At 43.4% G+C, this 26,610-nt stretch overlaps 2 protein-coding genes across 5 annotated transcripts in view; one reads left to right on the forward strand and one right to left on the reverse strand.

Annotated features, from left to right (window-relative positions):
• Positions 1-5,429: 5,429 nt before the first annotated feature.
• Positions 5,430-26,610, forward strand: part of LOC127907315 (uncharacterized) — a 340,804-nt gene continuing 319,623 nt past the window's right edge. Inside the window, exon 1 of the mRNA XM_052461940.1 lies at positions 5,430-5,435. The gene's annotated coding sequence lies outside the window, so the exon portion shown is untranslated. The remainder of the gene's footprint in view (positions 5,436-26,610) is intronic.
• Positions 17,166-26,610, reverse strand: part of LOC118393635 (ras association domain-containing protein 7-like) — a 131,217-nt gene continuing 121,772 nt past the window's right edge. For all 4 annotated transcript variants that reach the window (XM_035786495.2, XM_035786494.2, XM_035786493.2 and 1 more), the window contains exons 2-6: positions 21,894-22,045; positions 21,119-21,775; positions 20,618-20,886; positions 18,343-18,561; positions 17,166-18,252 (exon numbers count right to left, since the gene is read on the reverse strand). In XM_035786495.2, the coding sequence (XP_035642388.1) occupies positions 18,346-18,561; positions 20,618-20,886; positions 21,119-21,775; positions 21,894-21,996 (1,245 nt within the window). In that variant the 5' untranslated portion in view covers positions 21,997-22,045 and the 3' untranslated portion in view covers positions 17,166-18,252; positions 18,343-18,345. The remainder of the gene's footprint in view (positions 18,253-18,342; positions 18,562-20,617; positions 20,887-21,118; positions 21,776-21,893; positions 22,046-26,610) is intronic.

A 26,610-nucleotide genomic window follows, 5' to 3' on the forward strand; every position in this document is an offset into this window, starting at 1 on the left:
TATTTAAAAAAGAATATAAGGGCTTACAAGATACACATTTTTACTGCCAAAACTTTTTCAAAACACATACAAGTATTCTGATAATGTAAATAGTCTGATTGTACAGATGTTTTGCATCTATAAAGAACCAAGTGCGGTTGTGTGACAATGAATGGCAAGGGGAAAAAAGTGGCACTATGCATTTCAAATAATATAGACAATGTATCTCATCAACATTCAAAAATCTAGAACGCTTTGGTTTCGATATCCTCTGTCATACTTGACTTTCGTTTACTGTAAATGTCCCCTCGGTATAGAGCTCACCAGTTTGTAGTCCTAAAAAACGGAAATTAGTTACGTCTGGTTTGTTAAGCCATTATCATGGGGAAAATGAATGGGGAAAGAAATAGGGTTTCGGGTTAAACGCCAAAAATCAGGTCTGAAGTTAACACAGGCTTATAGGAGATCTTATACGTTTTGTTCTAATGGATAATATCAGATAGTTAACATTACCTTTATGAATTATGAAGCCTTTATGTGCTTTTTTATGACATAAACACTTCAAAATCCACAAAAAGTCACTTTAGCTGATAAAGATTACCTCATAGAACAAAATGTATAAGATCGCCTAAGCCTGTGTATACCACATATCATATCTTCGGCATTTATCCCAAAACTCTACTTAAACGGCATTCATTTCCCGACAGGCTTTGTCCAACGAACCATAACGGAGTTCGTGCCAAGAAAAATACGTCATTAGTTTCAGTCGCAACGCACAAGCCCAGCCCACCGGAGGATCTGTCTCTTTCAGCCATCTATTTTCTGCGGTTGAGTGTTGCAAAATCCACTGGAATGCTTTCATTTTACTCCTGTGACCCTTTAATACTCTTGCTTGTGCCTGTCATTTTTGCCTGTTAACATTAAGACTGCGAAAATGTTTGTAATGACCTGTCGAACACACAGGTCTGGCTGAAATGGGCTCAATTGAAAACATTGGGCGCGTTCGAGTGGACAAGTTTTGATACGACTTTGAACAACGTTGGTCACCGCCTTTCAAAGTGTGCTGCATAGTGGGTGTAAACTTGTCCAACTTGCAACTACATGTCGACTGCATGACCTTTACAACAACCAAATGATCACAGGTCATGAGCTTTCGACTGCAGTCGACTGGAAATGTCTCCATTTGCTCCTCACCAACAACTGCAACTTGAAGTCAGAACCACAGCATTGAGACCTGTTTTTCTGGAAGTGGAAGGCACCACATGCTCATAAATATAGCCACCTATCATTGGTTATTATCAATGCATGTTAATGTTTTGGGTGCATGACTATTTAGAACTTAAATACATATTTATCCTTACATCCTTACAATCTAATTACATAGGCCTACATGTGATCCAAATTTCGAACATAAATAGACGCAGTATCCTACTTTCAACAATATTTATCTAGATTTTACTTTACTGCAATGTTGTGTCCCATGTCAAAGCCTACAATTAGTCTTGTCTGTAGTATTGCTGTCACCAAACAAATTCACACTTGTTGATTGTTTATTAAGTGTGAATAAAATGGAATATGTTGTAGGCTACACGTGGGTTATTGTAGGGGATTTCGACACTGGCCATTTAAGAGGCTTAATCTGTGTCAGGGAAACCGGCCCTTAAACCCCCTAATCTATTGACACACCGGTGTGTCAATTTAAGTAACACAATACAAAGAATCCACTGCAAAATCTGTCAGTTTAAGCTGGAGATGTGTTTTTTTTCCATGGGCTGCGTCTCAATCCAAACACGCATGTGTTTGTAGCATCCAAATAGTTACAAACTATTATGAACACTCTGTAGAAAGAGGAGACTCTCACGAACACGATAGTGTTCTCCGTTTTGCTTTACGACCTACACAAACCCCACGGGACTCATCTGAATTAGGTAACGCTGGTGTGCCAACGTTTGTCTGTAGCGTCTGCACAGTTTGAGCTAAAACTACAGTAATGTGACCTCACTGTAGAAAGGGGAGACTTTCACGAACACAATTGTGTTCTCCATTTTGCTTTACAAGTGTCCCGGGACTAGTCTAAAGCTAAAGAAATATATTTCTTAAGCTTTCTTATATCTCCTTGTCACGGATCCCCCGGTACTGCTGCTCATTCCACTCAACAGCTCTGGATGTCTACGTCACTGGGCTTCCAGGCATCACTGAACTGGATTCGTTACCACCAACCCCAGACTGTCTTGTCTCATTATGCACACCTGGTTCCCATTCCCCCTGATTAGTATGTTATATACAGTCAAAGTTGGAAGTTTACATACACCTTAGCCAAATAAATTTAAACTCAGTTTTTCACAATTCCTGACATTCAATCCTAGTAAAAATTGCCTGTCTTAGGTCAGTTAGGATCACCACTTCATTTTAGGAATCGGAAATGTCAGAATAATAGTCGAGATAATTATTTATTTCACCTTTTATTTCTTTCATCACATTCCCAGTGGGTCAGACGTTTACATACACTCAAATTGTCAGGGTTTACCAGAATTGGACCCAGAAGCAGACCAGGACAAGGTGAGTATAAAGATGGTGAGTATTTATTAATCAATGAGAACGTGGAGGCAGATAGTTCCGGGTGGAGGAGCAGGCAGCGGAGGTGGGTTGATGGGAGTTGATAGGCAGATCCAATGGATAACAACACACTGGCGACGAGCAGACAGGAATGGGGTATGGGTTCCGGGTGAATGGCTGTATGGTGGTAAGTTAAAGGCAAGCAAGACATACAAAACAATAAAACAAAACAAACTCTATAAACTGGAGGCTGGTTCGTGGGCACAACATACTGTTCATGGCTAACGATCCGGCAGGGAATGGATGTCAGGTCAGAGCTTTTGAAGGGGAGAGGTGATGATCAGGACAGGTGTGCAGATTACTGATGGGATACAGGTGCAGGTGAACATCGATCTCCCAACAAGCTAATTCGCCCGGCAACCAGACAGGGTGCGTTCCAGGACACCGGAAACACACTCCAGGACAGAAACACAGGCAAACACAGACTCAGGAAGCGGGATTCGTGACACAAATAGTATTTGGTAGAATTGCCTTTAAATTGTTTTACTTGGGTCAAACATTTTGGGTAGCATTCCACAAGCTTTCCACAATAAGTTGGATGAATTTTGTCCCATTCCTCTTGACAGAGCTGGTGTAACTGAGTCAGGTTTGTAGGCCTCCTTGCTCGCACATGCTTTTTCAGTTCTCCCCACAAATTTGATATAGGATTGTCTCCTTCCTGAGCGCTATGACGGCTGTGTGGTCCCATAGTGTTTATACTTGCTTACTATTGTTTGTACAGATGAACGTGGTACCTTCAGGCGTTTGGAAATTGCACCCAAGGATGAACCAGACTTGTGGATGTCTACAATTTTTATTCTGAGGTCTTGGCTGATTTCTTTTGATTTCCCCATGATGTCAAGCAAAGAGGCAATGAGTTTGAAGGCAGGCCTTGAAATACATCCACAGGTACACCTCCAATTGACTAAAATGATGTCAATTAGCCTATCAGAAGCTTCTAGAGCCATAACATAATTTTCTGGAATTTTCCAAGCTATTTCATGGCACAGTCAACTTAGTGTATGTAAACTTCTGACCCACTGGAATTGTGATACAGTGAATTATAATCTGTATGTAAACAATTGTTGGAGAAATTACTTGTGTCATGCACAAAGTAGATGTCCCAACCGACTTGCCAATACTATAGTTCATTAACAAGAACTTTGTGGAGTGGTTGAAAAACAAGTTTGATTGACTCCAACATCAGTGTATGTAAACTTCCGACTTCAACTGTATGTGCCTTCTCTTCCCCACGGCCCTTGTTGGTTTTTGTTACCGTGTCCGTTGGTCCTGTGAGTACCTGTGCTGTTGTATCGCCTTCCATGCTATGTGTATTTGTGCAATTGTTTTATTGTCTCGTCCCGTGTATTATTTTGAGGTTTACACCTCGCTCTTTTCTTTGGGCGGAGAAAATAAAAACCTCTATTACGTATTCCAACCTGTCTCCAATCATTAGACAACATGACACTCCTAGATATAGGACAGACATTTAAAAACCTTATTCCTTATGATTTGTTCTTAGACTGTCTTTTTTGCCATTTATGAATGTGTTATTTCAATGCTTTTCTATGGGCTTTAGTAGTAAAGGTCAAATTCAATATTTTATCAACAAATAAAATTATATATTTTTTTAGACACCTCAAGGGGTCCTAAAATTCAGACTCACATAGCTAAATGATTCAAGGTATGACCTTATTAAGACAAGTCCATACACTGCAGGCTGTAGTGATGCTGACATGCAAACCATTACCATACAGTAAGAATCTTTGTGGACTTTTAATCACATCTGTTACAATTCCATGTTGCATAAACGCAAATAATAATGAGGAAGGTACAAGGGCATGTATTAATGGCAAACAGCAGGGCATTGCCCAAATGCTGCAAAAATGCTTATATTCTCATTTTAGTAGCCTATGCACTCACTGCCTGGTTATAATTTTGAAAAAAAAACATCACAATAATACAAAACAAGTCTTGTGAATGTTAAGTCTTTTCATTCCTTGGACCATGTTGATCATGTGCAGATTCGTGTAGGAGAAGTGGAACTTCGATAGCATCCACTTCATTGGCAATAACAAAGCAAAATGCCATGTCTATCGTCGCGTTTTCTAGAAACAGCAACAGTTGTGTGCATAATTTACTTGTTGACTTCAGTCTACAGTCAACTACTTTCTGCTTATCACTCACACGAGCCCGTTGTCTTTTGTTGCATCTATAAGAATATGATATTTTTGGGGGATATTGATCCGCAGACTGACAGTTGCCCATCCCTTGTCTAGACAGAGGAAGTATTTGTGGTTTCAGCCCTGTTCCAGCCCTTTATGTTAATGTCTTCATATATACATATACACCCAGTGTATTTATGGAAATGAGGTATATCATTTTCTTTATTTTAGTACCATTAGAACGTTTATATGAGTGCATTCTAAGAAAAAACGGTGACATTTTACAATAAATTGACTACCTGAATTCCTACCAAAATACCTAAACTCCATTCATTAATTGTTCGTTCCAGTAAAATGTTTTATGTGCTATTCAGTCAACACCTGATGGATCAAAACATTGTATCTTCATCCATTGTCAAACTGTTGCATTTATTACAATTGTTTTTTAAACCTTTTAACAATTTTGATGATCGTTTCAGTTTTGGTCACATGATTGTTAGTTCCTTTGTCAGGAGAATAAAGTACAGCTCATTTTAATGGCAATTCTCTTCCTCTGCTTCAAGTACATTAAATGCACATCCAGATCATTTCAAGTGCTGAATTGTGGGTTGAGCAAACAGTTCAAAGCTACATGCAAACCTCATTGGAATCAGTCTTCTGAAAACCTAACCCTGGTTTTATTTTTTCGCTCTGCAGGTGGCGAATCGCATCTCTGCATGTCTGGCAGACATATCAGTGTGGATGACGGATCACCACCTCAAGCTGAACCTCAGCAAGACGGAGCTCCTCTTCCTCCCGGGAAGGACTGCCCGTTCCATGATCTCGCCATCACGGTTGACAACTCCATTGTGTCCTCCTCCCAGAGCGCTAAGAACCTTGGCGTGATCCTGGACAACACCCTGACGTTCTCAACTAACATCAAGGCGGTGTCCCGTTCCTGTAGGTTCATGCTCTACAACATCCGCAGAGTACGACCCTGCCTCACACAGGAAGCGGCGCAGGTCCTAATCCAGGCACTTGTCATCTCCCGTCTTGATTACTGCAACTCGCTGTTGGCTGGGCTCCCTGCCTGTGCCATTAAACCCCTACAACTCATCCAGAACGCCGCAGCCCGTCTGGTGTTCAACCTTCCCAAGTTCTCTCACGTCACCCCGCTCCTCCGCTCTCTCCACTGGCTTCCAGTTGAAGCTCGCATCCGCTACAAGACCATGGTGCTCGCCTACGGAGCTGTGAGGGGAACGGCACCTCAGTACCTCCAGGCTCTGATCAGGCCCTACACCCAAACAAGGGCACTGCGTTCATCCACCTCTGGCCTGCTCGCCTCCCTACCACTGAGGAAGTACAGTTCCCGCTCAGCCCAGTCAAAACTGTTCGCTGCTCTGGCCCCCCAATGGTGGAACAAACTCCCTCACGACGCCAGGACAGCGGAGTCAATCACCACCTTCCGGAGACACCTGAAACCCCACCTCTTCAAGGAATACCTAGGATAGGGTAAGTAAGGGTAAGTAATCCTTCTCACCCCCCCCCCTTCTCCCCCAACAAGATTTAGATGCAAGTGGCTGTTCCACTGGTTGTCATAAGGTGTATGCACCAATTTGTAAGTCGCTCTGGATAAGAGCGTCTGCTAAATGACTTAAATGTAAATGTAAATGTAAATTTTTCTGTGGGACAATTACACAACCTTTTATGCAAAAGACAGAATGGCTTTCTAAGAAGTGTTAAATGTTCCTACATGATCTAGTCTTGGTGCTGTCTTAAATCTGCTTAAAAAATAAGTGTCACGCGGGAATAGGTGTGTGTGCAGGAATCAGACGCAGAGAGAGAGTAACGGAGTAAAGTGCTTTACTATTGCACACCAAACTGATAAGCCCAATAAAATACAGGGCGCAGGACGCTATACCAGACAACCCAAAACCACAGGGTGTCCAGTATAGAAAACAAAATACACCACAACCTAATATGTACACACGTAACAAAAGACAATCCCACACAAAACAAGGGTGGGTCAAACTACTACATATAGGGAAGCTAATTAAACCAAAATACACACAGGTGAACTAATAAGACAAAACCAACAGACAAACGAAAAAAGGGATCGGTAGCGGCTAGTAGGACGGTGACGACGACCGCCGAGCACCACCCGAACAGGCAGGGGAGCCAACTTCGGCGGAAGTCGTGACAAGGTTAAATATCACTGTCCATCAATAATCCCCAACCAAATTTACAGAACCTGAGCAATCAAATTCAATCAAATTGATTTATAAAGCCCTTCTTACATCAGCTGATGTCACAAAGTGCTGTACAGAAAACCAGCCTAAAACCCCAAACAGCAAGCAATGCAGGTGTAGAAGCACGGTGACTAGGAAAAACTCCCTAGAAAGGCTGAAACCTAGGAATAAACCTAGATAGGATCCAGGCTCTGAGTGGTGACCAGTCCTCTTCTGGCTGTGCCGGGTGGAGATTATAACAGAACATGTCCAAGATGTTCAAATGTTCATACTGTAAATGACCAGCAGGGTCAGATAATAATGATTACAGTGGTTGTATAGGGTGCCACAGGTCAGCACCTCAGGAGTAAATGTCAGTTGGCTTTTCATAGCTGATCATTCAGAGTATCTCTACCGTACCTGCTGTCTATAGAGTTGAAAACAGCAGGTTTGGGACAGGGTAGCACGTCCGGTGAACAGGTCAGGGTTCCATAGCTTCAGGCAGAACAGTTGAAATTGGAGCAGCAGCACAACCAGGTGGACTGGGGACAGCAAGGATTCATTAGGCCAGGTAGTCCTGAGGCCTGGTCCTGGGGCTTAGGTCCTCCGAGAGAAAGAGCGAGAGATAGAGAGAAAGAGAGAGCATACTTAAATTCACACTGGACACCGGAAAAGACAGAAGAAATACTCTGGATATAACAGACTTACCCTAGCCCCCCGACACATAAACTACTGCAGCATAAATACTGGAGGCTGAGATAGGAAGGGTGGGGAGACACTGTGGCCCGATCCGACGATACCCCCAGACAGGGCCAAACAGGCAGGATAAGAGTTGTGCAAAGTTGATAGTATCTTAGTATCTTAGGAAAAAGTTCAATCCCTTTTAGATGTCATTTTAAGGCAGCAAAATGTGTAAAACGTCCAAGGGGTGTAGACTTTCTATAGCCATTGTATATGACAAATAAATGTAAATAAAAGTGGCACTGTGTTATCCTCAAAGTGGGGCGAAGAATGTGTTTAGCTTGTCCGGAAGCAAGACGTTGTGGCTAGTTTTCCTAGTCCGTGATTGTCTGTTGAAACTGCCACTTACACCTCTTGTCTGTGCCATTGAATTACGACTCCACTTTGTCTCTATACTGAGGTTTGCCTGTTTGATTGCCTTAAGGAGGGAATAACTACACCTTTCGTATTCGGCCATCCCAGTCACCTTGCCATGGTTAAATGCAATGGTTTGCGCTTTCAATTTGGGTACAGTGTGTACAACATCTCCTATACACTTTCTGATAAAATCAGTCAACATATCTGTGTATTCGTCTATGTTATTCTTAGAGGCTACCTGGAACATTTCCCAGTCCATCAAAACAAGCGTGGATTCCGATTGGTCAGTTAAATAGGCCTTAGCATGTCCTGCCTAGAGGAAGGGAAGAGCAAATTTGGAGTCGTGATCAGATTTGCCGAAGGAGTGCAAAGGAGGGCCTTGTAGGGATACCGGAACTTGACTAGCAGTGAGTGTTTTAGCAACGCGAGTACTACAGTCAATGTGTTGATAGAACTTCTGTAGCATTTTCCTCAATTTTGCTTTGTTAAAACCCCCAGCTACAATAAATGCGGCCTCAGGATATATGGATTCCAGTTTGCATAAAGTCCAGTCGCACGACCAAATATGGTGGATAAATGAAGATGTCCCTGCTCCCGGGTGGTGCAGTGGTCTTAGGCACTGCATCGCAGTGCTTGAGGCGTCACTACAGACCCGTGTTTGATCCCAGGCTGTGTCGCAGCTGGCCATGAGCGGAAGACCTATGAGGCAGCGCACAATTGTCCCAGCATCGTCTGGGTTAGGGGTGGGTTTGGCAGGCCTGAATGTCCTTGTTCTATCACGCTCTAGTGACTCCTTGTGCTGGGCCGGGTGCTTGCATGCTGACTTCGGTCGCCAGTTCTACGCTGTTTCCTCTGACACATTGGTGTGGCTGGCTTCAGGTTAAGCAAACAGTGTGTCAAGAAGCATTACGGCTTGGCAGGGTCGTGTCTCGGAGGATGCACGGCTCTCGACCGTCGCCTCTCCCGAGTCTGTAAGGGAATTGCTGCGATGGGACAAGACTGTAACTACCAATTGGATATCACAAAATTGGGGAGAAAAAGGGGTAAAAGTAAATAAATATATATTTAGTCCCACTCAGGCAATTTACCATTTAAATAAATGATCCGTTCCGATCAGCTTAAGGGGTTGGCTCTCCCATAGGCACCAATGCATTAGCAGCTGGGTCTGGCCTGCTTACTTCATTGACTGTATATAAACCAGACAAAAATTGCAAGTGGGATGTCTCACTTCCTCTTCCATCACTGCCTTGCTTGATTTGGTGGGTAAAACATGTTTTATGCACATGCAGATATCTTTGGTTTGTCTCTACGACATTCAGAAGCTGAGATATGACCAGCTAAAGCCAAGGAGTAAAAAATACAATCGGACTTGCTTTGAATTTGGAAGTTATCTTATACAACGTTAGCCCAAGATTGGACTTTTATTAAGGAGTGTAGGCGACCTTATACAGTATGTTATGTGCAGAGGTGAACTGGCTCAGTCAGCCAAAACAACCAAATACTCTATCTAAACGTGATTTGTCTCAATTGCCGACGGATCTAGAAACATACAGCACTTTATTTTTTACATTACATCAAAATAAATTCACAAATGCAAAATATACACTTACTGTACACTACTTTAATCGGGTTTAACACACCTGCACCCGGTAGTATTTTTCAGTTACAATAGAACATTTTTCTGGCGTGTTTCTTGGGTTACACACAGGTGTTCGGAAACGCTTCGATAGCTAGAACAGGTGGTGGCCTCGGTCTTCCGTAAACAAGGGCTGTAACATGAAAATATGGTCGTAGTACAATTTATTTATTTTTCTTGCCAATGTGGAAGTTCAATTCAAAATGTTTCTAAAACCGTATTGCAAGCGAGGTGTGTCGACGTTAAGACCAAGCTTTGTGGGTGCATTGCTTCCGGGCAGAATCTACTGTGCCTTCGGAAAGTATTCAAGCCACTTGACTTCTTCCACATTTTGTTAGGGTACAACCTAATTCTAAAATGTATTAAATAGTTTAATACTGCATAATGACACAGCAAAATCTGTTTTTAGAAAACTAAATATCACATTTAACATAAGTATTTAGACCCTTCACTCAGTACTATGTTGAAGCACCTTTGGCAGCGATTACAGTCTCAAATCTTCTTGGGTATGACCCTAGTCACACCCCTGACTAGTTTCCCAGTCCCTGCCGCTGAAAAACATCCCCACAGGATGATGCTGCCACCACCATGCTTCACTGTAGGGATGGTGCCAGGTTTCCGCCAGATGTGATGCTTGACATTCAGGCCAAAGAGTTCAATCTTGGTTTCATCAGACCAGAGAATCTTGTTTCTCATGATCTGAGAGTCTTTAGGTGCCTTTTGGCAAACTCAAAGCGGGCTGTCATGTGCCTTTTTACTGAGGAGTGGCTTCCATCTGGCCACTCTACCAGAGATGGTTGTTCTTCTGGAAGGTTCTCCCATCTCCACAGAGGAACTCTAGAGCTATTTCTCCCCCGATTACTCAGTTTGGCTGGGAGGCCATTCTCAAAACTTTTGGCCCATGACTGTATGTACATATCCCAACCAGAAGGCATAGATTACAGGCAACATCCACACAGAGCTAAAGGCCAGCGCTACCGCTTTCAAGGAGCGGGACACTAATCCGGACGCTTATAAAAAAATCCTGCTATGCCCTCAGACTAATCAATCAAACTGGCAAAGTGTCAATACAGGACTAAGATTGAATCCTACTACACCAGCTCTAACACTCGTCGAATGTGGCAGGGCTTGCAAACTATTACGAACTAGAAAGGGAAACCCAGCCGGAGAGCTGCCCAGTGACACGATCCTACCAGACAGGCTAAATACCTTTTATTCTCGCTTGAGGCAAGCAACACAGAAGCATGCATGAGAGCATTAGCTATTCCCGGACGACTGTGTGATCATGCTCTCCATACCCGACATGAGCAAGACCTTTAAAAAGGTCAACATTTGTATGGCCGTAGGGCCAGATCGATTATCGGGACGTGTACTCAGAGCATGCGCAGCCCAACTGGCATGTGTCTTCACTGACATTTTCAACCTCTCTCTGACTGAGTCTGTTATACCTACATGTTTCAAGCAGACCAGCATAGTCCCTGTGCCCAAGAAGTGAAGGTAACCTGCCTAAATGACTACCGTCCTGTAGTACTCACATCGTAGCCATGAAGTGCTTTGAAATGCTGGTCATGGCTCTTATCAACACCATCATCCCAGAAACCCTAGACCCACTCCACCCGCATACCGCCCCAACAGATCCACAGATGACGCAATCTCCATCGCACTCCACACGGCCCTTTCCGACCTGGACAAAAGGAACACATATGTGGGAATGCTGTTCATTAACAACAGTTCAGCGTTCAACACCATAGTGCCTACAAAGCTCAACACTAAGCTAAGGACCCTGGGAGTAGACATCTCCCTCTGCAACTGGATCCTGGACTTCCTGACAGGCTGCCTGTCAGCGGTCTATGCTTAGTTCACCCATGACTGCATGGCCAAGCACGACTCCCACACCATCATTAAGATTTCTGATGACACAACGATGGTAGGTCTGATCACCGACAATGATAAGACAGCCTATAAAGAAGAAGTCAGAGACCTGGCAGTGTGATGCCAGGACAACAACTTGTCCCTGGACATGAGCAAGACAAAGGAGCTGATCGTGGACTACAGGAAAAGTGAGGGCTGAACTGGCCGCCATTTACTTCGATGGGGCTGTAGTGGAGCAGGTCGAGAGTTTCAAGTTCCCTGGTGTCCACATCACCAACAAACTGCCATGGTCCAAACACACTAAGACAGTCATGAAGGGGGCACGACAATGCCTTTCCCTCTCAGGAGACTGAAAAGATTTGGCATGGGTCCCCAGATCCTCAGAATGTTCTACAGCTGCACCATTGAGAGCATCTTGACCGGTTGCATCACCGCCTGGTATGGCAACCTTTGTTTTTGCACTGCTGCTAGTCACTGTTTTAGTCACTTTACCCCTACCTACATGTACGAATTACCTCTACCAACCTGCTCCACCACATTTAGACTCTGTACCCCTTTTATATTCTTGTTATTGTTATTTCATTGTGTTATTGTTTTATTTTTTTACCTTACTTTATTTAGTAAATATTTTCTTAAAACTGTTAAGGGCTTGTCAGTAGGCATTTCACGGTAAGGTCTGTTGTATTCGGCGCATGTGACAAATCCAATTTTATTTGATTGTAGAGGGTTTATTAACGCGTTAGTTCTATTCACTATGTTGACTGTAACGTTAATATGGTGACAATGAAGTAGGCTGTGTGTAGTGGTTATGCTATGAAGGTTTGGCTTGGAAATGTTTTTTCGCCTGGTCAAATACAGCTTACGTCTTGTGCACTGAAGTCCACAAGCAAAGAGAGAAGGTGAGAGGAGGTGTGCAAAGCGAGAAGGAATTATACAACAATCAAAGGGATCATGCTGTTTGTATGTGGCTGCTATGAAAGTGAACTATGTTGCGTGTAATCAGGGGTGTATTCGTTCTGACGATTCTGTTAAAAACGGGAGCAAGCCTCCCGGGTGGCGCAGTGGTTAAGGGCGCTGTACTGCAGCGCCAGCTGTGCCATCAGAGTCCCTGGGTTCGCGCCCAGGCTCTGTCGTAACCGGCCGCGACCGGGAGGTCCGTGGGGCGACGCACAATTGGCCTAGCGTCGCCCGGGTTAGGGAGGGCTTGGTCGGTAGGGGTGTCCTTGTCTCATCGCGCACCAGCGACTCCTGTGGCGGGCTGGGCGCAGTGTGCGCTAGCCAAGGTGGCCAGGTGCACAGTGTTTCCTCCGGCGCATTGGTGCAGCTGGCTTCCGGGTTGGATGCACGCTGTGTCAAGAAGCAGTGTGGCTTGGGTTGGGTTGTGTATCGGAGGACGCATGACTTTCAACCTTCGTCTCTCCCGAGCCCGTTTCAACCTTCGTCTCTCCCGAGCCCGTACGGGAGTTGTAGCGATGAGACAAGATAGTAGCTACTACAACAATTGGATACCACGGAATTGGGGAGAAAAAGGGGTAAAAAAATGTTTTTTGAAAGAACGGAAGCAAACAGAACAAAATGGGGATGAACATACCTGAATTATAGAAACTCTGTCACTGTTGGACTAAGGATTTTATACCCTAGGTAGATGCAAGACAAGAGTGTGCAAGGCGGTATTACATGTGTCACCTTGATTACAAAATTGTCTCTCGACCTGTGCACCTACTTTGTAAACTTTCATTCATAGGCTAGATTATAGCAACCTCATGATGGTCACAAGGAAAATTAAACTATCATGTAGTAGCCTAAACCTATCAATGTTACATTGAGTTAGGTGAATGGAAAATGAATGACAGTCATCCAATATACTGCAATAGAAATAAGGCCATGCTCATAAAAAAATAATTGTCCTCCCTCATCTAAAACGACAATGACCATCACTGATATCAATATAATGTGTTGTCATCCCTACTACATCTAATCTGGCGGACTTGTTACAGTGCTTTGCAAAATTATTCATCCCTCTTGGCGTTTTTCCTATTTTGTTGCAATACAACCTGTCATTTAAATAGATTTTTATTTGGATTTCATGTAATGGAAATACACGAAATAGTCCAAATTGGTGAAGTGAAATGAAAAAATATACTTGTTTCAAAAAATTCTAGTGGTGCGTGCATATGTATTCATCCTTTTGATATGAAGCCCCTAAATAGGACCTGGTGCAACCAATTACCTTCAGAAGTCACATAATTAGTTATTAAATAAAGTCCACATGCAATCTAAGTGTCACATGATCTCAGTATATATGTATGCCTGTTCTGAAAGGCCCCAGAGTCCGCAACACCATTGAGCAAGGGGCACCACCAAGCAAGTGGCACCAAGAAGACCAAGGAGCTCTCCAAACAGGTCAGGGTCAAAGTTGTGGAGAAGTACAAATCAGGGTTGGGTTGTAAAAAAACATCTGAAACTTTGGACATCCCACGGAGCACCATTAAATCCATTATTACAAAATGGAAAGAATATGGCACCACAACAAACCTGCCAATAGAGGGCCGCCCACCAAAACTCACAGACCTGGCAAGGAGAGCATTTGATCAGAGAGGCAACAAAGAGACCAAAAATAACCCTGAAGGAGCTGTGAAGCTCCACAGCGGAGATTGGCGTATCTGTCCATAGGACCACTATAAGCTGTACACTCCACAGAGCTGGGATTTACATTAGAGTGGCCAGAAAAAAAGCCATTGCTTAAAGAAAAAGGCATGTGGGAGACTCCCAAAACATATGGAAGAAGGTACTTTTAAAGTGAGACTAAAATTTAGCTTTTTGGCCATCAAGGAAAACACCTCACATCACCCCGAGAATACCATCCCCACAGTGAAGCACTGTGGCGGCAGCATCAAGCTGTGGGGATGTTTTTCATTGGCAGGGTCTGGGAAACTGGTCAGAATTGAAGAAATGACGGACGCCCGCTAAATACAGGGATATCCTTGAGGGACACCTGTTTCAGTCTTCCAGAGATTTGAGACTGGGACAGAGGTTCACCTTACAGAAGGACAATGACCCTCAGCATGCTGCTAAAGCAACACTGGAGTGGTTTACGGGGAAACATTTAAATGTCTTGGAATGGCCTAGTCAAAGCCCAGACCTCAATCCAACTGAGAATCTGTGGTATGACTTGAAGATTGCTGTACACCAGCGGAACCCATCCAACTTGACGGTGCTAGAGCAGTTTTGCCTTGAAGAATGGGCAAAAATCCCAGTGGCTAGATGTGCCAAGCTTATAGAGACATACCCCAAGAGACTTGCAGCTGTAACTGCTGAGAAAAGTGGGCTCTACAAAGTATTAATTTGGGGGGGGGGTGAATCGTTTTTCACGCTCAAGTTTCTGTTTTTTTGTCTTATGTTTTTTTCACAAGAAAAAAATATTTTGCATCTTCAAAGTGGTAGGCATGTTGTGTAAATCAAATGATACAGACCACCCAAAAATCCATTTTAATTCCAGGTTGTAAGGCAACAAAATAGGGAAAATGCCAAAGGGGTGAATACTTTCGCATTCCACTGTAGGCCTAGGAGGCATATTTGCGGAACACTGGCCTTGGTGCTCTGGCTGTACTGGCTGTTTCAAGGAATCTATTATGCGTGTAAGTGCTTCAACCTGTGCACATGTTGTGTGGTGGTATTTTTGCTTTTATGGGACCTTTTCCTTAGCATTAGGATCTTTACCAGGCTCTTCCTCAAGCTGCATACTGAATACATTTGTAGGTTTATGGCCGGGTGTTGATCCTAGCCCACGTTTTCTCTCGCTTTCATCATTAGTCATTTTCATTACATGCCTCAGTATTTCTTCATCACTTACTTGGTTGTCTGAAAGGAGAGGTTTCAGCTCCCTGTGGACATCACCATGCCTATGCCCTAGTCCTTGCTACAATGTGTGTTGGAATACACCTTGGACTGTCACGACTCCTACCGAAGGTGGCTCCCCTTCCTGTTTGGGTGGCGCTCGGCGGTCGTCGTCACCGGCCTACTAGCTGCCACTGATCCTTTTTTCCCCCTTGTCTGTTTATTAGTTGCACCTGTGTTTAGTTAGGTGAATTGGTTGGGCTTTATTATCCAGCCGGCCTGACTGCTGGGTGTGCTTGATTATTTTCTGTGTACTATTGTGCCTTTAAGTCACGGTGTTCAGTCTATGTGTGTTTTTCTGGACTGTTTAGTTCCCCGTGTTTTGGGGCATTTGTTTGGGTGGCGTCGTTTCCACCAGTGTGGTGAATTAAAAGTATCGCTACCTTGAACTCTCTGTTTCCTGCGCCTGACTTCTTCCTCCACTACACCCCGGGCTTTACATGGACTGTCTCTGAGCTGTACTTTGTCAGCATTGGCTTGTTTAGACATGAATGAATTCTCAGTTTTAGCCCTTTAACTTTGAGAAACCCCTTGAGGTCAGCTACTGTGATGTCATCCTTATTTATGAGCATGTCCTTTAAGTTTGCTGGCTTTATTATCCTCAGTAGACTTCTGACTATCTCTGGATCACTGAAGTTATCTTTGGTACCTTCTTCCATCTGCAAACATTGTTGTAGCTTATGTCTGACACATGGTCGCTTATTTGACCCCCCTTTATTATTTATTCTCTGCAGTGTTAGGAAGAGATCTCTTCGGGAGACCACTTTCTCATGTGTCTGGTGTGGTACAGATTCAGAATGACTGCTACTGTGTGGTGGATAACTATGTGGTGCTGTGTGCTGAGTCTCAACAGGCTGTAGTGTAGAGATCATTTTGAGAGATTATCTGTAGGGTTGTGGTCTCCTGTAACCTGACCTGATCAGGACAGTCATGACACAACCAACAGGTGGCGCCGATCCTGGACGAGCTCCCAAAAATCTGGTACAAGTCCCAGGCATAGAACCACGTAAAACAGATCATAGTTTGTGTTAAACAGGAGAAAATATACATTTTGGGTGCGTCACAGACTCACTATGAACAAATACTGCGTTTGGAAATTATTTCTGAGGGTTGGAGTGTGTCAATGTCTGTCGGTAAATAAAATAAAACAAGAAAATTGTACCGTCTGGTTTGTTTAATATCAGGAATTTCATGTATAGCATTTACTTTAACTTTTAACTTTTACTCAAGTATAACAATGTTGTACATTTTCCACCACAGTACTTAAGTACATTTAAAACCAGATACTGTATATTTAGACCTTTACTCAAGTAACATTTTACTTTTACTAATTTCGTGACGTTAACTTTTTTTTCTATTAAGGTATCTTTACTTTTACTCAAGCAAAACAATTTTGTTATTTTTTCACCACTGAGTGTCCGTTAGTTATGAACATTATTATACGCTAAAGTCAATATCGAATATCAAGTTAACTTCACCATAGCGCTTTGGTGATGAAAGGGGCAAGTTACCCACATGACTTTACTATATAAATGTAAAATATGATCAGTAAACAGCTGTGGACCTTTTAGGATAGTCACATCCCTAATGCCCTGTGCTGGTTGGGGATGGTTTTACACTCTTAGAAAAATGGTTACTAAAGGGTTCTACTGCTGTCCCCATTGGAGCACACTGTTTTCTAAGAGTTTAGGCCTTCATGAAATATTGCACTGTCAATCAATTAAAGTAATCTTTATTGCATAGGGAGTACATCTTTAGAAAATTAATATTTCATAAAATATTTTAAAGTTAATAGATACATTAATACTATAATGTTGCATATACTGTATTAAAAGTCAACCAATCCACCAGCTATAGATCTCTCACACACACACACACACACACACACACACACACACACACACACACACACACACACACACACACACACACACACACACACACACACACACACACACACACACACACACACAGAGCTATGTCATACTATACCTGTGAGGACTTTTTGCGAACTAACATTTTCTTCCCATTGAAAATCCTATTTTCCTTAAACCTAACCCTTAGCTTAACACTGACCTTAACCCTAACCTGAACCCCTAACAATAAACCTAAACCTATCCACTAACCCTAAAATAGCCTTCTTGGCAAAATGTCCTCACTTCTCTGAATTTTTGTTTGTTGTGAGGACTTTGATACTCACAAGTATAGAAAAACATGTCCGCACGCACACGCACACGCCGTCTTGTACAGATAACCTAGTGGAGACACAATTCAGTACCATTCAAAATCCTATTTTCCATAACTCCTAACCCTAAACCTGACACTAACCTAACCCGTACTTTTACCCTTACCCTAGCCTTAACCCTAACTCCAATCTTAACCCAAAAACATAACCTTAACCCTAACCTTAAACCTAACCCTAGCTCCTAACCCTAAAGCTAACCCTAGAATCTAAACCTTACCCTCAACATAATTCTAACCCTATACCCCCCCTAGAAATAGCATTTGACCTCGTGGGGACTAACAAAATATCCCCAGTTGGTCAACATCTTGTTTGTTTACTAGAATAGTTACACACACACACACACACACACACACACACACACACACACACACACACACACACACACACACACACACACACACACACACACACACACAGTACAATTGGAGAGTCATCCAGATGCTCCCAGTCTAAAGAATGTTGACATCTAGTGGAGTCAGCAAGTGACATGTCCGGCTCCGCTTTGTGCTGCAGCCAGCTGTGTAGCTCCTCCCTCAGAGTCCAGGGGGCGTCTTCTGGCTAAAGCCATTTGGGAATAGGTTAGATAGGAATAAATGTGTCAAACAGTTTGGCATGACACCAATGAAACATATTAGAATATTAGCATACCTTCTAGCATACAGTCAGAGTGTCAGTCTGGTCATCCTCCAGTAGTCCTGCTATGCAGAGGTAAGGCGTGGCGATGGGCTGGAGGTGGGCGTGTGTCTGGTCGGGGAGGGGATGGTCTGAGTAAGAGAGGCTAGGGGGAACACCCGTCTGCAGGATGAATTGCTGCAGGTTACACTGCCTCAGCTCCTTGTTCAGCTCCTCCAGCGCCTCACACCTCTCCTGGAGGGCAGAGACAAGATGTCATGTAATTTTAGTGTCAAGCATCAAACAATTTCATGTAAACTTGATTGTTAAAACTTCTTATGGATCAAATCCCGTTAGCGGGATCGATTTGACAACATCCGGTGAAATGGCAGAGCGCCAAATTCAAATGAAATTATTGCAAGTATTTAACTTCTTCGAGATAGGGGGCGCTCTTTTAATTTTGGGATAAAAAACGTTCCCGTTTTAAACAAGATATTTTGTCACGAAAAGATGCTCGACTATGCATGTAATTAAATGAGGGACCAGTCTGAATGAGTGGACCCTGACGTGTCACAGAGTTTTTTTTCATGCGCAATCCCGTTGGCACTCCATTATGTCCCAAATATGTACAAATAGTACTTTTGTTAGATTCATTCCTTCGTTACATCCCCAAAATGTCAATTTATTTGGCGCGTTTGATTCAGAAAAACACCAGTTCCAAATCACCCAACATGACTACAAATGATCTAATAAATTACCTGTAATCTTGGTCCAAACATTTCAAAAAACTTTCCTAATCCAACTTTGGGTATTTTAAAAGGTAAATAATTGATAAAATTGAATACGGGATAAACTGTGTTCAATAGAGAATACAATGAGCGAGCGCCAGGTCGCGCGCCCCAAACAAAAGAGTATACTTGGCTATACTCCCAGAAAGGAAAGGGCTACTTCTTCACTACTCAAAGGAAAAACATCAACCAATTTCTAAAGACTGTTGACATCTAGTGGAAGCAATAGGAACTATTAAAACGGGCTTGCCGTAGAAATCTAATGGAAAACAGATTGACCTAAAAAAAAAATCCCTGGATGGATTGTTCTCGGGGTTTCGCCTGCCAAATCAGTTCTGTTATACTCACAGACAGTATTCAAACAGTTTTAGAAACTTCAGGGTGTGTTCTATCCACATCTACTAATAATATGCATATCCTAGCTTCTGGGCCTTAGTAGCAGGCAGTTTACTTTGGGAATGCTTTTCATCCGAACGTGATAATACTGCCCCCTAGAGAGGTTATTAATGGGGCAGTACAGTTAAAAACATTATTTTCCTGTGGTTTTATGATATTTCCACGCTATGAGGTCAAAATAACACTTCTGAAAATGTTGATAATGTAGTAGGATCTCATCTGATACTACTCTAGTAATGAGGTTTGTAGCCAAATGGGGGTGGAATAAATGATTCAGTGGAGGATGAGTATCCAAAAAAACTCATAGGGCTGGACTAAAAAGCATGCTCAATGGAACATTTCCATTCAAATAACGTTTTAGTCCAGGGTTCGGCTTAATCCGCCAGGGAAACCGTCCCATAAGGAAGCGTAGGGAAAGGCAGTTGTTCTATTATTAACACAGGAAGCCAAAGGCAAGTTTCCATCTTTGGGTAGACAACACAGGTGTATTCCACAGGTGTCCTCTCAAGCTCAATAACTCCCCTTTATTGCTCTCCTGCTATTACAGGATACAGTTAACCCCCAGACTGCCGAGTTACACAATGTACTGCCTCTGGGCTTACAGTGTCAGATACAAATAATAATCCCCAAACAAGTTATATAGAATGTGACGCAACCATCTTTGAACAAAGCTATTTTATACTGAATATCCTAGGTTGCTTTCACTGGGTCTAGCTCTTGTGAGACGTTTAGCGGTTGAGTGGCTTTGTCAGTTATTCTGTGTCATTGAACACAATGAAGGGATAATAGTCTGATTGCTACATACACTACATACACACAAAAAAAGGTGCTATCTGGAACCTAAAAGGGTTCTTCGGCAATAGGGGAAACCTTGCCGAAGAGAACTCTTTCTCCAGAGGGTTTGGAACCATTTTTCTAAGAGTGTGGGCTAGTAATCTAAGACAATTGGACAGGTTAGAGTTTCCACATAAGAGGGATTTATTGGCGAGACAAGGGAAATGGTTCAACTCCCATTGGGATCTTCATGAAGCAAAATGGATGCCGTAATATACGGCATCCATAATAGGAACTATAATGTCATCAGATCTCAGGAAAAACTCAGTCAGTGGTTATGTATTAAACTGTACCTGTAACCGTAATTCTGCAGTCTGCAATGCCTTTTTCGTCTCTGTCAATGACATGTCCACCTCTGCCCCCTTCTGAAGCCGATTGTGTAGCTCCTCCCTCAGCGGTCCCAGGGCCTCCTCTGGTTGCGGGGTGCCTGGACGAGAGCTCCGTCTGCGGGCCTCAACACGAAAGTCCTGCCCCAGCCTGGATGAATGGCTCTGGAGGTCCTTGAGCCGGAAGTTGTATTCATCCATAGAGGTGTAGAGTTGGTGCAGATGTCCCTGGATATCTGTATGGCCAATACAAATCTGTGTTAGTGCCTGGATGGTCCTACTGTATATGAGTGTAGGCCTACATATTCCTATGTAGGCCTATTCAATATTCATACATTATTGCTGCATAAATTACGTGTGCGTAGGAGATGTGTAACATATACTGATATCCTAAAATGTGTTTTCAAAATTGCCCCCGAGGGGATTGATAGGTGTATTGAAGTGACTGGAATTTAATGGAATACATACCCTGCTCCTTGTCCTTCTCTCGCTGCATCTGCTTCTCCCAGTAATCCCCATGCAGCTCTGCCTCGTTCTGTCTCAGCCTTGTCTCCAGCACATCCATCTCCTCTACTAGGCCTGGATTCAGGCCTGGGACAGGAGTTACAGGCCTCCCCATCTCCCACACCTCTGCCTCCCTTTCCAAAGCCACCAGATGGGACTCCAGGTCCTGTAGCATCTCCTGCTGCTGCAGCACCTGCCTGAAGACCTCCTCCTTGGATGGGTCAGATGGGGAGAGTGGGGGAGGGGAGGCGGTGGGGGAGACCAGGGATGGAACAGGTGAGGCCCTGGGCTCTGGTGAGGCTCTTGGACTAGGTGACCAGGCCTTGTTAGCTTTAGTCCTTCTGGGGATTGTAGAAGGACCAAGGTTGAAAGTGAGGGCCTTCTTCGGCTCTCGGCATCTGGAGGGCATGGGTGAAGGATGCCTGAGTAAAGGGTGGACCCTATCCAGGGTGGGTCTGTTAGGTCCGTCAGTGCTGGAGGGGCCTGTGCGACGCAAGATGAACTGGACCTCGATGGCCAGCTGACCCAGATAAGACAGAGACTCTAAGGGACAGTCATCTGCCACAAGCTGCATCTCTGTGCCTCGTAGCTTCTGGATGAGAACATAGCGACCTGTCTGACCTGTGGAAAAGACACAACAAGACAGGAGTGAGATTGGAGGGAATAAGCTGATAAACTGTGCTCAAAAAGCTTTGAAACGAATGAACAGGAAAGGCAATTACATCAGACAAAGACTGACCAATAGCCTGTGCGAGGGCGATGACCACATCCTGACAGGAAGTCTCCAATGATAGGCCGCACACCACCCTGACCACGCCATCCACCCATACCTTCAGCTCCATCTTGGCCCGTCAATCAAACTCAGAGGAACATGGCCACCACAGCATCCACCTGTGAGAGAGGAGGGCAAATGTCAATATACTGAGTTCAAATAAACTATTTCACAGTACCAAATCAACCTATGACTCCTAGGCGCAAATATCAGGTATTTCAATGGAGGAAATGAGTTTGGTGCGTATTCCCATAACTGGAGCCGAAGACTTCAACAGAAAAACTCTCACATTTCTCTTGTGGGAAAAATGTGACCACCCAACTCTGAAATCCGACACCTACAGTCCTGTACCGATCATCTGTATTGATGCCTGACCAGAGAAGGCAGAACCGACCAGAGAGTAAGGGGAGGTGAGGGGAGGAGGAGGTGTATTGTGTTCCATTCTCATGGTGTCAATATCCTGGTATGAGCAAAAACCAATTCAATGCGGCTTTGCACCTAAGAATTTGATAGAAAAATATGGCTTCCTATGCTGTAAACCTAGAGACAGAACGTGATACCTCTTTGGAAGAGGAGGATGAGATAGGAAGAAGAGAGAGAGGAGGACACAGACACCAAGGCAGCCTAAGAATGTTGCTCTTAAAAAGGCCAAGACCTCCCCATCACAGTTGACAACTCCAAGGTGTCCCCCTTCCCAGAGTGCAAAGAGCCTTGGCGTGACCCTGGACAACACCCTGTTGTTCTCTGCAAACATTAAAGCGGGGATTCGTCCTGCAGGTTCATGCTCTACAACTACCGTAGAGTACGACCCTACCTCACACAGGAAGCGGCACAGGTCCTAATCCAGGCACTTGTCATCTCCCATCTGGACTTCTGCAACTTGCTGTTGGCTGGGCTCCTCGCTTGTGCCATCAAACCCTTGCAATTTATCCAGAATGATGCAGCCTGATAGGTGTTCAACCTTCCCAAGTTCTCTCATGTTGCCCCTTCTCCTCCGCACACTCCACTGGCTTCCTTTCGAAGCTTGCATCCACTCCAAGATCATGGCACTTGCCCACGGAACAGCAAGAGGAACTGCCCCTCCCTACCTTCAGGCTATGCTCAAACCCTACATCCTAACCCGAGTACTCCGTTCTGCCACCTCTGGTCTCTTGGCCCTCCCACCCCTACGGAAGGGCAGCTCCTGCTCAGTCCAGTCAAAGCTCTTCTCTGTCCTGGCACCCAATGGTGGAACAAGCTTTCCCCAAGAGTCCTTCTTGAGTCCTTCTTGGGGAAACACCATCTTCTGCAACACCTGAAACCCTACCTCTTCAAAGAGCATTTTAAATAATGCCACAGCACCCATTCCTAACCCCTCCCCCCCACCACTGTACTTACAATACAATGACTGAGATATGTGGTTGTCCCACCTAGCTATCTTAATAATTAAGATGAACGCACTAACTCTAAGTCGCTCTGGATAAGAGTGTCTGCTAAACGACAAATAATTCAATGTAAACAACACTCTGGGTGTTTTTCATTTCAGAAACTTTCATTTCCGAAACCTCTTTGACCCTGTTCACATTTCCTTCACAAATCTAACCATGACTGGATTAGTACTACAAATTATATAAATACATTGGATTTATATAGTACTGTTCTAGGACCCAGAGATGCTTTCATTAGTAGTGAAAACAATATGATGCTATTGCTTAGCCTTCACCTGCGCCGTGATGTAAGATATGTGAAAGGGAGTGAACTAGAACCCTTGAGGGAGGGAACAACTGTCTTGAATGAAATACATCCCTCATACTCCCCTTCCCTCCAAAACATGCCCTGCTTTTCATTCTCTTGAAATCTTTTGCTCGACATTCTATCTCTCTCCGAAGCACTGAGGGGGAGACATTTGTTGAAGATTTACACATTTTTTGGGGGGGGGGGGAAGAGTGATGGTTCTATGTGGAACCATAATGACCCAAATAACCCTTTGAGCTCTCCAATGGTTCTTAACAGTTCACAAAAGGGTTCTTTGCACTTTAAGTGCAAATTCAAATGTAGGGGAGCTGCTCATTCTAATATTTTGGGGCGTGGTTTGCGCACAGTTCTTTTTGTGCATCTGTGAGTGAGAATGCCATTCCAGTTGCTCTAATGTGTTGTGGAATGCCTTTTCAGATTATATATGACTGTGGCAGAGTTTCCCAAACTCTGTCCTGGGGACCCCAAGGAATGTACATTTTGGTTTTTGCCCGAGCACTACACAGCTGATTCAAAGCATGATGAGAGTTCATTATTTTAATCAGCTGTGTAGTGCTAGGGCCAAAACCAAAACCCCAGGACCGAGTATGGGAAATCCGGGAATATGGCCAGTGATGGTGTTTTGTGAAAGATTCATGTATGGCCTTGAGAACAGTTGAATAAATCAGGCACAAGAATACAAAAAAAATGGCTTTTGAAATGGATCAAGAAAGAACATTTAAGATTGAGGAACGTTCTTTATAGAACCATTCTCCATAAAGCTTCTATAAAGAAGCATGAACAAGGGATCAATATACAGTTGAAGTCAGAAGTTTACATACACCTTAGCCAAGTAAATTTAAACTCAGTTTTCACAATTCCTGACATTTAATCCTAGTAACAATTCCCTGTCTTAGGTCAGTTAGGATCACAATTTTACTTTAAGAATGTGAAAAGTCAGAATAATAGTAGAGAGAATGATTTATTTCAGCTTTTATTTCTTTCATCACATTCCTAGTGGGTCAGAAGTTTACATACACTCAATTAGTATTTGGTAGCATTTCCTTTAAATTGTTTAACTTGGGTCAAATATTTCGGGTAGTCTTCCACAAGCTTCCCAAAATAAATTGGGTGAATTTTGGCCCATTCCTCCTGACAGAGCTGGTGTAACTGAGTCAGGTTTGTAGGCCTTCTTGCTCAGACACGGATTTTCAGTTCTGTCCACAAATTTTCTATGGGATTGAGGTCAGGGCTTTATGATGGCCACTCCAATACTTTGACTTTGTTGTCCTTAAGCTATTTTGCCACAACTTTGGAAGTATGCTTGGGGTCATTGTCCATTTGGAAGATCCATTTGCGACCAAGCTTTAACTTTCTGACTGATGTCTTGAGATGTTGCTTCAATTTTTCCCCATAATTTTCCTCCCTCAAATTGCCATCTATTTTGTGAAGTGTACCAGTCCCTCACCCCCACAACATGATGCTGCCACCTCCGTGCTTCACGGTTAGGACGGTGTTCTTCGGCTTGGAAGCCTCCCCTTGTTCCTCCAAACATAACAATGGTCATTATGGCCAAACAGTTCTATTTTTGTTTCATCAGACCATAAGACATTTCTCCAAAAAGTATGATCTTTATCCCCATGTGCAGTTGCAAACCATAGTCTGCCTTTTTTTATGGCTGTTTTGTAGCAGTGGCTTCTTCTTTGCTGAGCGGTCGATATATGTCGATATAGGACTCATTTTTACTGTGGATATAGAAACTTTTGTACCTGTTTCCTCCAGCATCTTCACAAGGTCCTTTGCTGTTGTTCTGGGATTGAGTTTCACTTTTCGCACCAACGTGCGTTCATTTCTAGGAGACAGAACGCGTCTCCTTTCTGAGCGGTATGACGGCTGCGTGGTCCCATGGTGTTTATAATTGCGTAAACTAAATTCTACAGATGAACGTGGTACCTTCAGGCGTTTGGAAATTGCTCCCAAGGATGAACCAGACTTGTGAAGGTCTACAATTTTTTTCAGAGGACTTGGCTGATTTCTTTTGATGTTCCCATTATGTCAAGCAAAGAGGCACTGAGTTTGAAGGTAGGCCTTGAAATACATCCACTGGTACACCTCCAATTGACTCGAATGATGTCAATTAGCGTATCAGAAGCTTCTAAAGCCATGTTTTCATTTTCTGGAATTTTCCAAGCTGTTTAAAGACACAGTCAACTTAGTGTATATAAACTTCTGGAATTGTGAATTATAAGTGAAATAACCTGTCTGTAAACAATTGTTGGAAAATGTACTTTTGTCATTGTCACGCCCTGGTCGAAGTATTTTGTGGTTTTCTTTATGTATTTGGTCAGGCCAGGGTGTGACATGGGTTTTTGTATGTGGTGTGTAGCTTAGTGGGATTGTAGCTTAGTGGGGTGTTCTAGGAGAGTCTATGGCTTGTCTGAAGTGGTTCTCAATCAGAGGCAGGTGTTTATCGTTGTCTCTGATTGGGAGCCATATTTAGGCAGCCATATTCTTTGGTTGTATTGTGGGTGATTGTCCTGAGTGTCTTGATGTCCTTGTTTGATGTTAGTTGACACATGTATAGGCTGTTTTCGGTTTGTAGTGTTCGTGTTTAGTCGTGTTTACGTTTGTTTAAATAAACATGGATCGCAATCGACACGCTGCAGTTTGGTCCGACTCTCCTTCACCATTAGAAAACCGTGACAGTCATGCACAACGTAATGTCCTCACCGACTTGCCAAAACTATAGTTTGTTAACAAGAAATTTTGTGGAGAGGTTGAAAGGCGAGTTTTAATGACTCCAACCTAAGTGTATGTAAACTTCAGACTTCAACTGTAGCTCCAGAAAGGGTTGTAACCATAGCGGAACTATATAGGTGCTATATATGCTATATATTGGTGCTATATAGAACCTTCTTGAATGGTTCTTTATAGCACCTTAGAAAAAAAATTTAGCACCTTGGGAAATGTT

This window comes from Oncorhynchus keta, chromosome 14 (assembly GCF_023373465.1).
Source record: "Oncorhynchus keta strain PuntledgeMale-10-30-2019 chromosome 14, Oket_V2, whole genome shotgun sequence".
Lineage (NCBI taxonomy): Eukaryota > Metazoa > Chordata > Actinopteri > Salmoniformes > Salmonidae > Oncorhynchus > Oncorhynchus keta.